At 45.3% G+C, this 13312-nt stretch overlaps 1 protein-coding gene across 10 annotated transcripts in view; it reads left to right on the forward strand.

Annotated features, from left to right (window-relative positions):
* The window catches only part of MYO1D (myosin ID), a 368579-nt gene that overhangs the window by 201260 nt on the left and 154007 nt on the right, over positions 1-13312 (forward strand). For 7 of the 10 annotated variants that reach the window (XM_021067447.2, XM_084985190.1, XM_084985193.1 and 4 more), the window contains exons 18-20: positions 2801-2945; positions 3755-3859; positions 11302-11415. In XM_021067447.2, the coding sequence (XP_020923106.2) occupies positions 2801-2945; positions 3755-3859; positions 11302-11415 (364 nt within the window). The remainder of the gene's footprint in view (positions 1-2800; positions 2946-3754; positions 3860-11301; positions 11416-13312) is intronic. The other 3 variants (XM_084985191.1, XM_084985194.1, XM_084985197.1) reach the window with 1 other exon arrangement.

Raw genomic sequence — 13312 nt, forward strand, 5'->3', positions numbered from 1 at the left:
TTCTCCCAGCCCTGCTGCTGCGGCGGTGTGACGCTGCCTGGGGCGTCGATGCCCCAGGGCTTCTCTCCTGCCTCTGAGCAGATGGCTCAGCCCTGAACCGCTCACATCTCCATCTCCATCGGCTTCAGATCTTCCAGAAAGTCCTCAGGTCTCCCAGTTTATTGGCACCACACCCATTTTCCAGGGGTAGTCTAGATGTTTCCTTATTTTTATATTTATCTGGTCCTTCCAGGTGGAATTCAGAAGAGAGGAAAACGTTTAAGCTCATGTCACACTCCTGAAACAAGAATCCATCTCAGAAAGCTCTTACACGAAAACAGTCTAACATTTTACGGATCCAAATGGGAAATAGGGCGCCACTTTCCAGGTTTAGTTGCATCTCAGCCCAGTGTTCCATGGAAGCAGAGTGTGAGAACCACTGGCCCTGATTTTTTTTTCTTCCACCATCAGGAGATTGTCCGTTTGCCTCCAGCCAACCCTGCCTCCAGCTCCTCGGGCAGAAATGAGGGCAGAAGTATCAGGTCAGACCAGGATGCAGCTAAGAGCATAAAAGACTTGTACCTGCCTTTCTCAATCAGGAATAGATTCTTTTTGGTTTATGTTTGCAGTTGCTTCAGCCAGAGAGCTTGGAGTCATCTTGAAATCCTCTTGCTCTCTGGCCCCCACATCTAGGCTGACAGCAAATCCTGGCAGCCCTTCCTTCAGAGCATATCCAAAGCCCACACCTCTCTCCTCCGCCACCGCCACCTCCCCGAGCCAGGCCACCATCCTCTAGTCTGTGCCTTGTGGAAATAGCCTCCTCACTGGTTATCCTGTTCCCAGCCCCCTGCAGCCTTTCCCCACACAGCCGTCAGAACGATCCTGGAAAGTGGAAAGCAAGTCACCTCCCTTCCTTGTCTAGAACGTTCCAACGGGAGTTCCCATTGCGGCTCAGTGGGTGAAGAACCCAACGTCATCTCTGTGAGGATGCAGGTTCGATCCCTGGCCTAGCTCAGTGGGTTAAGGATCCAGCATTGGTCACAGATGCAGTTCAGATCCTCTGTGGCCGTGGCTGTGCTGTCGGCCTCTGCTGCAGCTCAGATTTGACGCCTGGCCCAGTAGCCTCCATATGCAGCCATTTAAAAAAAAAAAAAAATTTTTTTCCAATGACTCAGAATAAAGGCCAAATCCTAGGAATGGCCTCGTGGCCTCCCTGGCCCTCCCTCTGGCGCCCCCTCCTGCTCCTCTTCCCCGAGTTCCTGCTTTAGCTTCACGTGTCCACACAGCCAGCTCCTCCACTTCTGCTCCTACATCCTCCTCGGGCTGCCTCCCAGTCCGCCCCCTGTAACTCACACCTGCTGCCTGTCCCTTCCCTCTGCTGCACTCCTGTCCCCTCCGCTTCCTTTTTTTCCATAGCACTTACCACATCATACATCCTATACATTTATGCTGGGCTTATCTTATGGTTTTTTTTTTTTTTAAGTTTTATTGAAGTATAGTTACAAGGCTGTGATCATTTCTGCTGCACAGCAAAGTGACCCAGTCACACATATACACATAGCCATTCTCTCTGATACTTTTCCCACATAGCTTATCACACAAAACTGGGAGGGTTCCCTGTGCTATACAGCAGGTCCCCCCTGGCCAGTCATTCCATATACCTCCATGCGCACATGCCAATCCCAAACCCCTAGTCCATCCTCCCACCCCCCTTCCAGTCCCCTTTGGTAACCATAAGTTTTTCTAAGTTTCTGAGTCTTCCGTTCTGCAAATAAATTTGTATCCTTTTTTTTTTTTTTTAGATTCCACATGTTGGAATTTTTCCCTTTCTTTTTGGCTCTTTAGGGCTGTACCCAAGGCATATGGAGGTTCCCAGGCTAGGGGTCAAATCGGAGCTGTAGCCACTGGCCTACACCATAGTTCACAGCAACACTAGCTCCTTAACCTACTGAGCAAGGACAGGGATCAAACCTGCCGCCTCGTGGTTACTAGTCAGATTCATTTCCGCTGCCCCACAATGGGAACTCCATCTTTCACTTTCTAACTTCACTTAGTATGAGAGTCTGTAGTTCCATCCATGTTGCTGCAAACAGCATCATTTTGTTCTTTTTTATGGCTGAGTAGTAGTCCATTGTGTATATGTACCACATCTTCTTAGTCCATTCATTTGTCGATGGACATTTAGGTGGCCTCCATGTCTTGGCCGTTGTAAATAGTGCTGCAGTGGACATTGGGGTGCATCTGTCTTTTCGGATTATGGTTTTTCCAATGCCTTGCAGAAAGAACCTGCGTCTGTTGGATCACTGCTGTGCCCCACTCCCTAGAACAGCACTGCAGTTTAGCAGATGCCTGGAAAGCATCTGTTGGATGGATGAGTGAGGAATCCAAAGTTGCTATGCCTTAACTATAGATGCCACAAGAGCCCCTGTATCAGTAAGTTCTGGTTGCTTCCAAAGCACACAAACAAAGCAAGTTTTATAGAAATCTCTGTCCCCATAAACTATGCGTTGTTGTTTTTTTTTTTTTTTTCTTTTCGCTATGACCAAGGCATGTGGAAGTTCCTGGGCCAGGAATCAAACCCGCCCCCCCAGCAGCAACCCAAGCTGTAGCAGTGACAACACCAGATCCTTAATCTACTACACTGCAAGGGAACTCCTAACTGTGTATTTTCACAAGTTCAGTGTGTATTTTGGAGGCATTTTTCCTTTTTTTAGGGTAACGTGTATGTCATTCAATTCTCCTGAACGGCAGCATCAGTTATTTGGGGGAATGAATGGGTTGGTGTTTCTAAAGGGAACACACTGGGTTTATTTCCTTATAGGTGGAGAGCATCCCAGCTCATCAAGACCATACCTGCTTCAGACCTGCCCCAGGTTAGGGCAAAGGTGGCAGCCGTGGAAATGTTGAAGGGCCAAAGGGCTGACCTCGGACTCCAGAGGGCCTGGGAGGGCAACTATCTCGCTTCGGTAAGTCCAGAAAGTGGAATCTGCTCCCTGAACCGAAAAAGAGAAGTTTTTTTCTCCAAGCATTTATAGAAAGGCTAAGATGCCTTCCAAAACTAAACTTCTATGAGTGATTATAACCCGAAAGATGATATCGCTTCTCCTTGTACAGGATGTGATGTTGCCGTCACTTTAAAAAAGACTCCTCTGCCTCGTATCCAGATGTATTGGGTGCATTTGATAATCTGGCTTTGATCATTTCAACCTCCCCCTGCATAATTCAGTAGCTTTTTAAAATTACCACCTTTCTATCAATTATTCCCAAAGCTGTATTGCATCCTCTCTCCCCTTCCTTTTCTTTTTCTTTTTTTTTTTTTTTTTTTTTTTTTTTTGTCTTTTTGCCTTTTCCAGGGCCGCTTCCCGTGGCATATGGAGGTTCCCAGGCTAGAGGTCCAGAGCTGTAGCCACCAGCCTACACCACAGCCACAGCAGTGCAGGATCTGAGCCACGTCTGCAACCTACACCACAGCTCACAGCAACGCCGGATCCTTAGCCCACTGAGTGAGGCCAGGGATCGAACCCGCAACCTCATGGCTCCTCGTCAGATTCCTTAACCACTGAGCCACGATGGGAACTCCCTCCCCTTCCTTATTTTTAAACTGTCACAGGACCTTTGGGGTTAAAATAACCCTTTAGGAGCTTGTCGCCTGGGATGGGGAGGTCACAGGTCCACGTGTGAGTGGAGTTCGGGTATAAAGCAGTACGCTGAGATGGTGCCTTTTCATCGAAAGTGCGAAGCCTGCTCGTTTGATCGTGTTTCCTCTTTCCTTCAGAAGCCAGACACCCCTCAGACCTCGGGCACTTTCGTCCCTGTCGCGAATGAGCTGAAGCGGAAGGACAAATACATGAACGTCCTTTTCTCCTGTCACGTCCGTAAGGTAAGGCAGCCGGGAGACAGGCCTCCTTGGGGAAAAAGCCTGTTTCAGATGAAACGGGCGGCTCTGACCCCAATAGCACATAGCGATCGGGACATAACGGACCACGTCCTCCGTGAGTTCCCGCTGTGTGGTGACACGTGGGTGGAACGGCCAAGGTGACGTTAGGGTTAGGCCATAAAGCCTTCCCAAGGGAAATGGATATTTGGGGGAACCCTGTCTCTTTTGAAAAAATGTTTTAGTATAGTTGATTTGCAATGTTCTGTCCACCATCTTTTTTTATTATTTTTTATTATTTTTTATCACATCGGTAGTTGTATAAAGATCATCACAATTGTCTGCCGTATCTTAAAAAACAACAACAACAAAACCAAACAGAACAACCTCCCCGAGGGCAAGGATTTATATTTCATTACATGTATCTTTCAGAGCACCTGCTGGTCTGCCTTGGATTTAATGATCATTCAGTACGTTTTATGTGAATTTAAAAAAACAGAGACAGGGGAGGAAGAACATGGAAAAGGGGGAAGGAAGGGCACAGTGAGACTTGGGGGGGAGTCATGAGCTATGAATATATTTGCTTATCTGAAGCAGGACATGTGAGGACTGCTATTTACCTGGGGGGCGAGAGCAGCTGAGGAAGTGGAAAAAGGGAAGCTGGAAAGTAGAAACAGGAGTTCCCGTCATGGAGCAGTGGAAACAAATCCACCTAGGAACCCTGAGGTTGCGGGTTCGATCCCTGGCCTCACTCAGTGGGTTAAAGATCCAGCGTTGTCACCGCAGCAGCTCAAGCTACTGTGGCTCGGGTTGGATTCCTGACCTGGGAACGGTGGCATTCTGCCAGTGCAGGCAAAAAATAAAAGTAAAAAAATACAATCATTAAAAAAAAAACTCAATGCTTGTTTTGAAAAAAATAGAGGAGCAATTGAAATAATTAGAAAAGAGCATTTTGCACAACGACGCAAGTGGATTTTAAAGGATTAGTGAAATGGGTGAATTTAAGAAAAATGTTGCCTAGGTTAACCCTGGAAGAGATGTTGACATAAATATGCCAATATCCAAAGGCAGAATTAAGAAGAAAATTAGCAAAAAATTACCACATAACAAACACCCAAGTTTAGGTGGCTTTAGAAGTGTTTGGTTTCACATATTCAAAAAGTGCATAATTACAGTATTATCCAGATGAAAATATTGACATCTTATCTTTCAACTGTAAATTTGGCAAACTTTGGAATGTTGATAACCACTGGTGTTTAAAAGGGTTTGGGGAAACATTCTTGGTAGGAATATAAGATACTGTCCTTTTGAATGGACAGTGTGGCAGTACCTTTCAAAACTCTAAATGTCCAGACCACTTTATGTAGGAATTCTACAACCCAGGAGTGACCCTGCAAAATATTTACACCTATGTCCATAGATAGACGTATGAACAGTCTTGTCTATTGTGACAGTCCAAAAACCGGGGAAAAAAAACAAAATATGCACCAGTATGTGATTGCATTAATAATCATGTCATCCGTCTCAGAGGCACATTCACTCATTGCACAGAAGACGGCTGAGACGTGTGGGTGGCTGGGTAAAACCTGTTTGCGAGACTAGGAAAGCCATTCAAAGGAATGGCATAATAATGGCCAGGGGTGGCTTCCGATAAAAGATCTTGCAACCCTCTAACCCATCAGAGCTCCTCTAGCTTGCAAAGAACTTTTGCCCAAAAATGTTTCAAGATTCCCTCCCCCGCATCCCCCAAGTATTTTTCAGGATCTTTGTCTCTGTGATACTGTTCCAAAAAAGAGAGCAAGTTGATGGATACATAACTAGTATAATTTTGTAAAATTACTAAGAATTGAAGACAGAGACACTTTCAAAAATAATCTATGCAACTTTGATGCTGTTCAAAAAATCGTAGCTGGTGGGAGTTTCCATCATGGCTCAGTCATAAAGAACCTGGCTGGGATCCATGAGCACTTGGATTCAATCCTGGGCCTCACTCCGTGGGTTAAGGATCCAGTGTTGCCATGAGCTGTGACATAGGTCGAAGTTGCGGCTCAGATCCCTCATTGCTGTGGCTCTGGTGTAGGCCGGAGGCTATAGCTCCGATTCGACCCCTAGTCTGAGAACCTCCATATGCCGCAGGTGCAGCCCTAAAAAGACCAAAAAAAAAAAAAGAAAAGAAAAGGACAAAATATGTGAAACAGTGGTTTTCAAGACAGTGCACATCAAGCATGGAAAGACAGTGGTCCCGCAGGGGGAGAAGCCCATGAAGTGAGGCCCCCCCCCGCCAGCCTGTTTTCCTTCTTGAGAGAGCTCCGGCCTGGGACATGAGCAGAGGCAGCCTCAGTAGGCTCTCCAATTGGAAAGACAGAGCTGGGAGCTGGGAGGTACCAAGGCAGCTCGAACGTGTGGAGCAGGGAACCAGAGAAGAGGGAGCCCCATGGAAAGAACCCCAGAGGTTTGCAGGTGTCCCCTTCAGGGATTCCGCTGAGCGATGCGTAGCACGGGCGCATAAGGAAACCACCCCAGGCTCAGGAAGGAGCCACCCTAGGGACCAGCGGTAGTGATGTCTGGTACTCATGCCTGGTTGCAGGTAGCCCTTCAGCCAGAGCGGAAAACCTCATGATTCATGGGGCACTGGGTGGCGTCCTAGCAGTAGTCTTGGCCTCAGTAATGGGGAGTCTTTAGCCCTGACTAAACAGTGCCCTAATCCCACCCAACACATCACCCCCAAAGAATCCAACTATTTCCAAGTAGCGAAATGGAGTCCCAGGACAAAGCCCAGACACATTTGTAGGAATGCACAATGTCCAGCACCCAGATGAAATTCAGGATGCCTGACAGCCAATCAAAAATTACCAGGCATACAGAACAGCAGGACATTACAGCCTAGGAGAAGGAAACTCCATCATTCAAACTGATCTGGAACTGATACAGATTATAAAAGTAACAGACAAGGTCTTTAAGAACAATTATTATGGTGGTGTTATGAATAGAGGTGAAAAAATTTTTTAAAAACCCCATCACATATATTTTTAAAAATATTTTGGGGGAGTTCATTGATAACCTAGTGGTTGAGGATTCGGTGTTGGCACTGCTGTGGCTCAGGTTCAGTCCCTAGCTGGAAAATTCTGCATGCCATGGGTGCAGCTGAAGTGTGTGTGTGTGTGTGTAAAATGGGTAATTATTTAATGGGTATTAGTGTTCAAATGTTCTGCAGAAAAGGAGACCAACTCAGTATAATATAGACTTTTTAACAAGATAGTAGCATGTTTTAAACTTAGAATGAAATAAATGTCACCGTGGAAAGCTTGCTGGCAGTATCTTAGGTTGGATGCAAGAGTCTCGAGTCTAATTCTGAACTCCTAGATCCAGATGCTCTAGTTGATAAGTCTCCCTGGCAGACGCTCTGTTTTTTAAGTGTACCTGGCGTTGATCAATCAAGGCATGACTTGCTGACCAGATAGATTCACACACCCACACGGAACAGCCAGGAATGTACCACTTTAGCGCTTTTTCCTATCTCCTATCTAGGATACTTCCTTTCTCGTATCAAGATATCTGGGAAGTCAACCTCATAATCCACATACTTGATCAAAGCGATGTGGCTGGTTTTGAGAACTGCATCATCTGCTATGGAAAAGCCTGGTTCTGTCTTTCCTGTGATCACGCTGTGATGACTGACAGCATGTCTTGCCCTGGGTCCTATTAAAACCTGAAGGAAAAAAAAAAAAAAAAAGCTTTAGTCACGCTTCTGTATTTCTAAGTTCCGTGCAAAATAATGCCGTGCCTTTCTTCACCTGATAGTTTAGACAGTGTCATCTTTAGAAACTTTCCAGTCCCTAAGGATGTACCGCGGAGGTAAACTTGATATGACTTCAGTAGAGCCCTCTTCTTTAGGCTCTGGTTCTTTTTGAAACAGCCGTGTTCCCATTAACCACGGTTCTAAAGTGTCCTCTAAGGGGAGACACATGCGCATCTCACTCTCACTCGTAATGCATTTCCTCCTGGCCCCGCTGCACAGGGGACCTGATCTCTGGCTCCCTGTGGAGCTGTCTACACCTACAGACGGATCCTCAGAGGTGTTGAAAGCAAGAGCGAGACAGGGATGGTTCTCTGGCTGAGGATGTTAGCTTGGAGGATAGAAGAAACAAGATCTTATCTAGCACTGAGTCGGATGTAGGTTTTCTCTTACTTTATGAACTGAAGAGGAAGGAAAATAGTGTCCCTAGGCCCTAATTACTTTCAGTTTGAATTTGCAAATCCACCTCCGCTTAGAAAATGTTTTCTTTGCCGTTTGGAGGTGGCTGAGTTAGGCAGCTCAGAGCTTTAACTTGGTGACGTGACGTCCTCCCCACTCACAGGATTCATGGCTTTGAGGATGATTTGAGCTGCTCAATCTCAAGGTAAAGATTTATGACCTGTTCTTTTTAGAAATTACACTTCTACATTTAAAAAAAAAAAAGAGTGTGATATTTCTAAACAGTCCTTCAATATAATTGCTGCTTTGAGGTTTTTGTTTGTTGGTTTCCCGACTGACGCATGGACTCATCCTAAAAAGCACTGTACTCGCTCCACTTTTACCACCCGGCCGGTTGTTTTCTTGAATCTTGTGTGACCTTGTGAAATTACGCAATCGGGGGTTGGTTTGGCTGTTTTCCGTATTTTTTGGCAGCACCCTCATGTATTTCCCAGGATGCTCTCACCAAAGATGCGGAGTCTGACTTTTACTCATTGTTCAGATTCCGTTTTAAATGTTCTGTCTTTTCCATATGCTAAGATGGATACGGGAATGACTCGTGTTCTCCAAGAAGGTGTTCACGAACCAGTGTTCTGTTGAATATTAATTTTTTAAGGGGCGCATAACTAGGAGGTCTCATTGTGACTCAGCGGGTTAAGAACCCGACATAGTGTCCATGAGGATGCGGGTTCAGTCCCTGGCCTCGCACACTGGGTGAAGGATCTGGCGTTATAAAATATTGGCCACATTCCCCCATTTTGTACAGAATATCCTTGTAGCTTATTTCATACCTAGTAGTTTACGTCTTAACCCCCAACCCTTATACTGCCCGCCCCACTTCCATGGATAACATTGGTTCTCTGTATCTGTGAGTCTACTTCCTTTTTTTTTTTTTTTCCTTTTGCTTTTTGGGGCTACACCCATGGTATATGGAGGTTCCCAGGCTAGGAGTCGAATCGGAGCTACAGCTGCTGGCCTACGCCGCAGCCACAGCAATGCAGGATCCAAGCCACATGTGCAGCCTACACCACAGCTCACAGCAACACCAGATCCTTAACCCACTGAGCAAGACCAGGGATCAAACCCGCAACCTCATGGTTCCTGTCAGATTCCTTTCCACTGCACCACAATGGGAACTCCCTGCTTCTTCTTTTTTTTTTTTTTTAATTCACTATTTGTTGTATTTTTTAGATTCCACAGATAAGTGCTAGCATACAGTATTTGTCTCCTTTTGACTTATTTCAGCAGTGGATTTAATGTAAAACATAGATTTAATGGGAGTTCCTGTCGTGGCACAGGAACCATAAGGTTGCGGGTTCGATCCCTGGCCTTGCCCGGTGGGTTAAGGATCTGGCGTTGCCGTGAGCTGTGGTGTAGGTTGCAGATGCAGCTTGGATCTGGCTTTGCTGTGGTGCTGGTGTAGGCTGGCGACTACAGCTCCAATTCAACCCCTAGCCTGGGAACCTCCATATGCTGTGGGAGCAGCCCTAGAAAAGGCAAAAAGACAAAAAAAAAAAAAAAAAAAGCCACATAGATTTAATGACATACTTTAGGGAAGTTAATCTATAGTACACCTGCTAGCATGTTAGGGAAGGGACAGAATGAATTGTTTCAAATGGGAGCTACTTTTTTTATAGCTTTATTAAGAGAAAATTCTCTTACCATGCAATTCATTTTAAAGTATACAGTCGTACTGTAGTTGGAGTTGTGCATCTATCACCATCATCAATTGTTGAACAATTTCATTAACCCCAAGAGAAACCCCAAACCCCTCAGCTGTCCTCCCCCTAAACCTCCCATCTCTCGCAGCCCCACGAAACCACTAATCTATGCCCTCTTGCTATAGATTTGCTTATTCTGGACATTGCACATCGCTGGAATCATACAGTGGAGTCATACAGCCTATGGTCCTTTGTGACTGGCTTCTTTTACTTGGCATGATGTTTTCATCCACATTATAACCTGTACCAATGTTTCATTCTTGTTATTGCCAAATTATATTCCATCGTCTGGATATATTATTTTATTTATATATTCATCAGTTGGTAGATATTTAGGTTGTGTGTACTTTTTAGCTGCTCTGATTGAGGCTGTGGTGAACATTCAGGCAGAAGTTTTTGTGTAGACGTGTTTTCAGCTCCCTTGGATAAATACTCAGGAGTGAAATTTCTAGGTCATGGTAAGTCTATGTTTAACCATTTGAGGAGCTGCCAGACTATTTTCCAAAGCGACTGCAGCGTTTTAGATCCCATCAGTCGAGATGAGGGGTCCAGTTTCTCCACATCCTGGCCAGCACTTGTTACTGACTTTGTTATCATCACCACCATCCTAGCGGACGTGAGGTGGTTCTCATTGTGGTTGTCCTTTAGGCTAAGGATGTCAAGCCTCTTTTCGTGTTTTGTTGCAGCCATTGGTCTATCTTCTTTGGAAAGGATCTCTTCAAATTTTTTACCCATGTTAAAAAAAAACATGTGGGACTTTTTTTTTTTTTTTTTTTTTTGTCTTTTGTTGTTGTTGTTGTTGCTATTTCTTGGGCCGCTCCCATGGCATATGGAGGTTCCCAGGCTAGGGGTTGAATCGGAGCTGTAGCCACCGGCCTACGCCAGAGCCACAGCAACAGGGGATCCGAGCCGCGTCTGCAACCTACACCACAGCTCACGGCAACGCTGGATCATTAACCCACTGAGCAAGGGCAGGGACCGAACCCGCAACCTCATGGTTCCTAGTCGGATTCGTTAACCACTGCGCCACGACGGGAACTCCCGGGACTTTTTATTACTGCGTGAGATACTCTAGATACAACATATATTCTCGTCTTTCTATAGTCAACGTAAAAAGTTCCTTTTCAGATGAAGTGATTCGCAAAAAGACTTTCTCCTGTTCTGCGCGTTGCCTGTTTCACTTTCTTGATGGTGTCTGGGTTACGTGGTTTGGGGTCCTTTCAGGCTGTCTGTGTTTTTCTTGTTTTCCCTGTGAAATTGTAAAATTGTGAAATTTACATTGTAAAATTCCACGACTCTGGAACTATCCCCTCCTTTCACTTCTCTTAAGTGTCTTTTGCATCCCATCAGGTGGCCACAGCTGGTACACATCTGTTGCTGAATTTGCCCCCCCCCCCAGCCAGCCATCTCTGCCCCTGGGTGTCTTCCCGACACACCCTTTGATGTCATTTGTGGCGAGAGACGATATGGTTTGTTATTTTGTTTCCTTGCAGGTGAATCGGTTTAGTAAGGTGGAAGATCGGGCGATTTTTGTCACTGACCGTCACCTGTATAAGATGGACCCCACGAAGCAGTACAAAGTGATGAAGACCATCCCGCTGTACAACGTAAGTGTTCTCTGCTCCTCCCCGAGCAAAGGGCTCTTAGCCTGCTGCTCCTGGACCACAGGTGGGTCAGCAGACGGACCTCCAGAACCTTTGGCTTCAGGGAGCCCGGGAGTTCCTGAAGTTTTATGCCAATCTCAAGTTTTATGTCCAAGTACAGTTTTCTATAAGGAGGATCCAAACCTTCCAAGAGAATAACAACACCCAAAACACGTTTCATTTTCAGGCAGAGGACTCTGTGCTCTATGTGACCTTTCTTTAAAAAAAAAAAAAAATTGAGTTGATTTACAATGTTCTGTCCATTTCTGCTGTACAGCAGAGTGACCCAGTTATACATATAGATACATTCTTTTTCTCGTATTATCCTCCATCATGTTCCATCACAAGGGATTGGATACAGTTCCTTGTGCTGTACAGCAGGATCTCATTGCGTATCCACTCCAAACGCAGTAGTTTGCATCTACTCATCCCAAACTCCCAGTCCATCCCACTCCCTCCCCCTTGGCAACCACAGGTCTGTTCTCCATGTCCATGTGTTTGTTTCTTTTCTGTAGACAGGTCCATATGTACCGTATGTTAGATTCCAGATATAAGTGACATTGTATGGTACTTGTCTTTCTCTTTCTGACTTATGTCACTTCGTATGAGAGTCTCTAGTTCCATCCAGGTTGCTGCAAATGGCATTATTTTGTTCTTTTTTCTGGCTGAGTAGTATTCCTTTGTGTATTTGCACCACATCTTTTTAACCCATTCATCTCCCGATGGACATTTAGGTTATTTCCATGTTTTGGCGATTGTGAATAGTGCTGCCATGAACATAGGGATACATGTCTCTTTTTCAATGGAAGTTTGGTCCAGATACATGGCAGGGAGTGGGCCTGCTGGATCACATGGTCATTCTCTATTTAGTTTTCTGAGGCACCCCCATACTGTTCTCCATAGTAGTTGTACCAATTTACATTCCCACTGACAGTGTAGGAGGGTTCCCTTTTCTCCACACCCTCTCTGGCATTTGTTGTTTGTAGATAAGTGCTCTTTCTTTATTCCTAATCCTACTCACTGCTTAAATGTTGTGACACAAAATGTATTTTCGTATATATTTTCATAGGGCTTGTTGTAGGTGGAAACGGACTCAGGTAGAGAAACAGTAACAAACTCCTTTATGAAAACATCACCTCTCTTTTCGATGTAAAAGTGAATGCCATTTCCAGAAGTTCTTTTCACAATATATTTTACCTCTGCCCTGCATCCAAGTAAGTCACGCACTTTCTCCGTGGCGCTTTCCCATTCTGTAATCATTTCTTATTTGAAGTAGGAAATGTGGTGGATGTCTCCTTGAACCTCAGTATGAGACTGAAAATGTTTTATCCTGCTCTATGGGATTCTTCAGCAAGCTCCTCCTGGATCTTTCCACGCACTGGGGGTTCTTTCTCTCTCTGTTAAGGTCTGTGTTTGTCCAGTAATGGGATCTGTGAAGAGTATTATTTCAAGGGTATTTCAAATCCTTTTGGCCTCTGCCGAAGAGAATGTGAAACATACTGTTTTGTGATTTTATTGTATTAAATCAAGAGTGCTGGGAGTTCCCGTCATGGCTCAGTGGTAATGAACTGGAGTAGTTACCATGAGAATGCGGGTTCGATCCCTGGCCTCGCGCAGTGGGTTAAGGATCCAGCATGGCCATGAGCTGTGGCGTAGGTCCCAGATGCAGCTCGGATCCCACATTGCTGAGGCTGTGGCATGGACCGGCAGCTACAGCTCCGTTTCAACCCCTGGCCTGGAAACTTCCATGTGCTGCAGGTGTGACCCTAAAAAGACCAAAAAAAAAAAAAAAAAAATCTTGTTGATTGTGAGGTTCATTGAAAGCAAACTCTTCCCGGCTTTGCCAAATCATTTAGATCAT

Source organism: Sus scrofa, chromosome 12, assembly GCF_054392235.1.
Source record: "Sus scrofa isolate SSC_HxYL_T2T_F1_AM1 chromosome 12, Sscrofa_HxYL_maternal_Yorkshire_Landrace_v2.0, whole genome shotgun sequence".
NCBI classification, from domain to species: Eukaryota; Metazoa; Chordata; class Mammalia; order Artiodactyla; family Suidae; genus Sus; species Sus scrofa.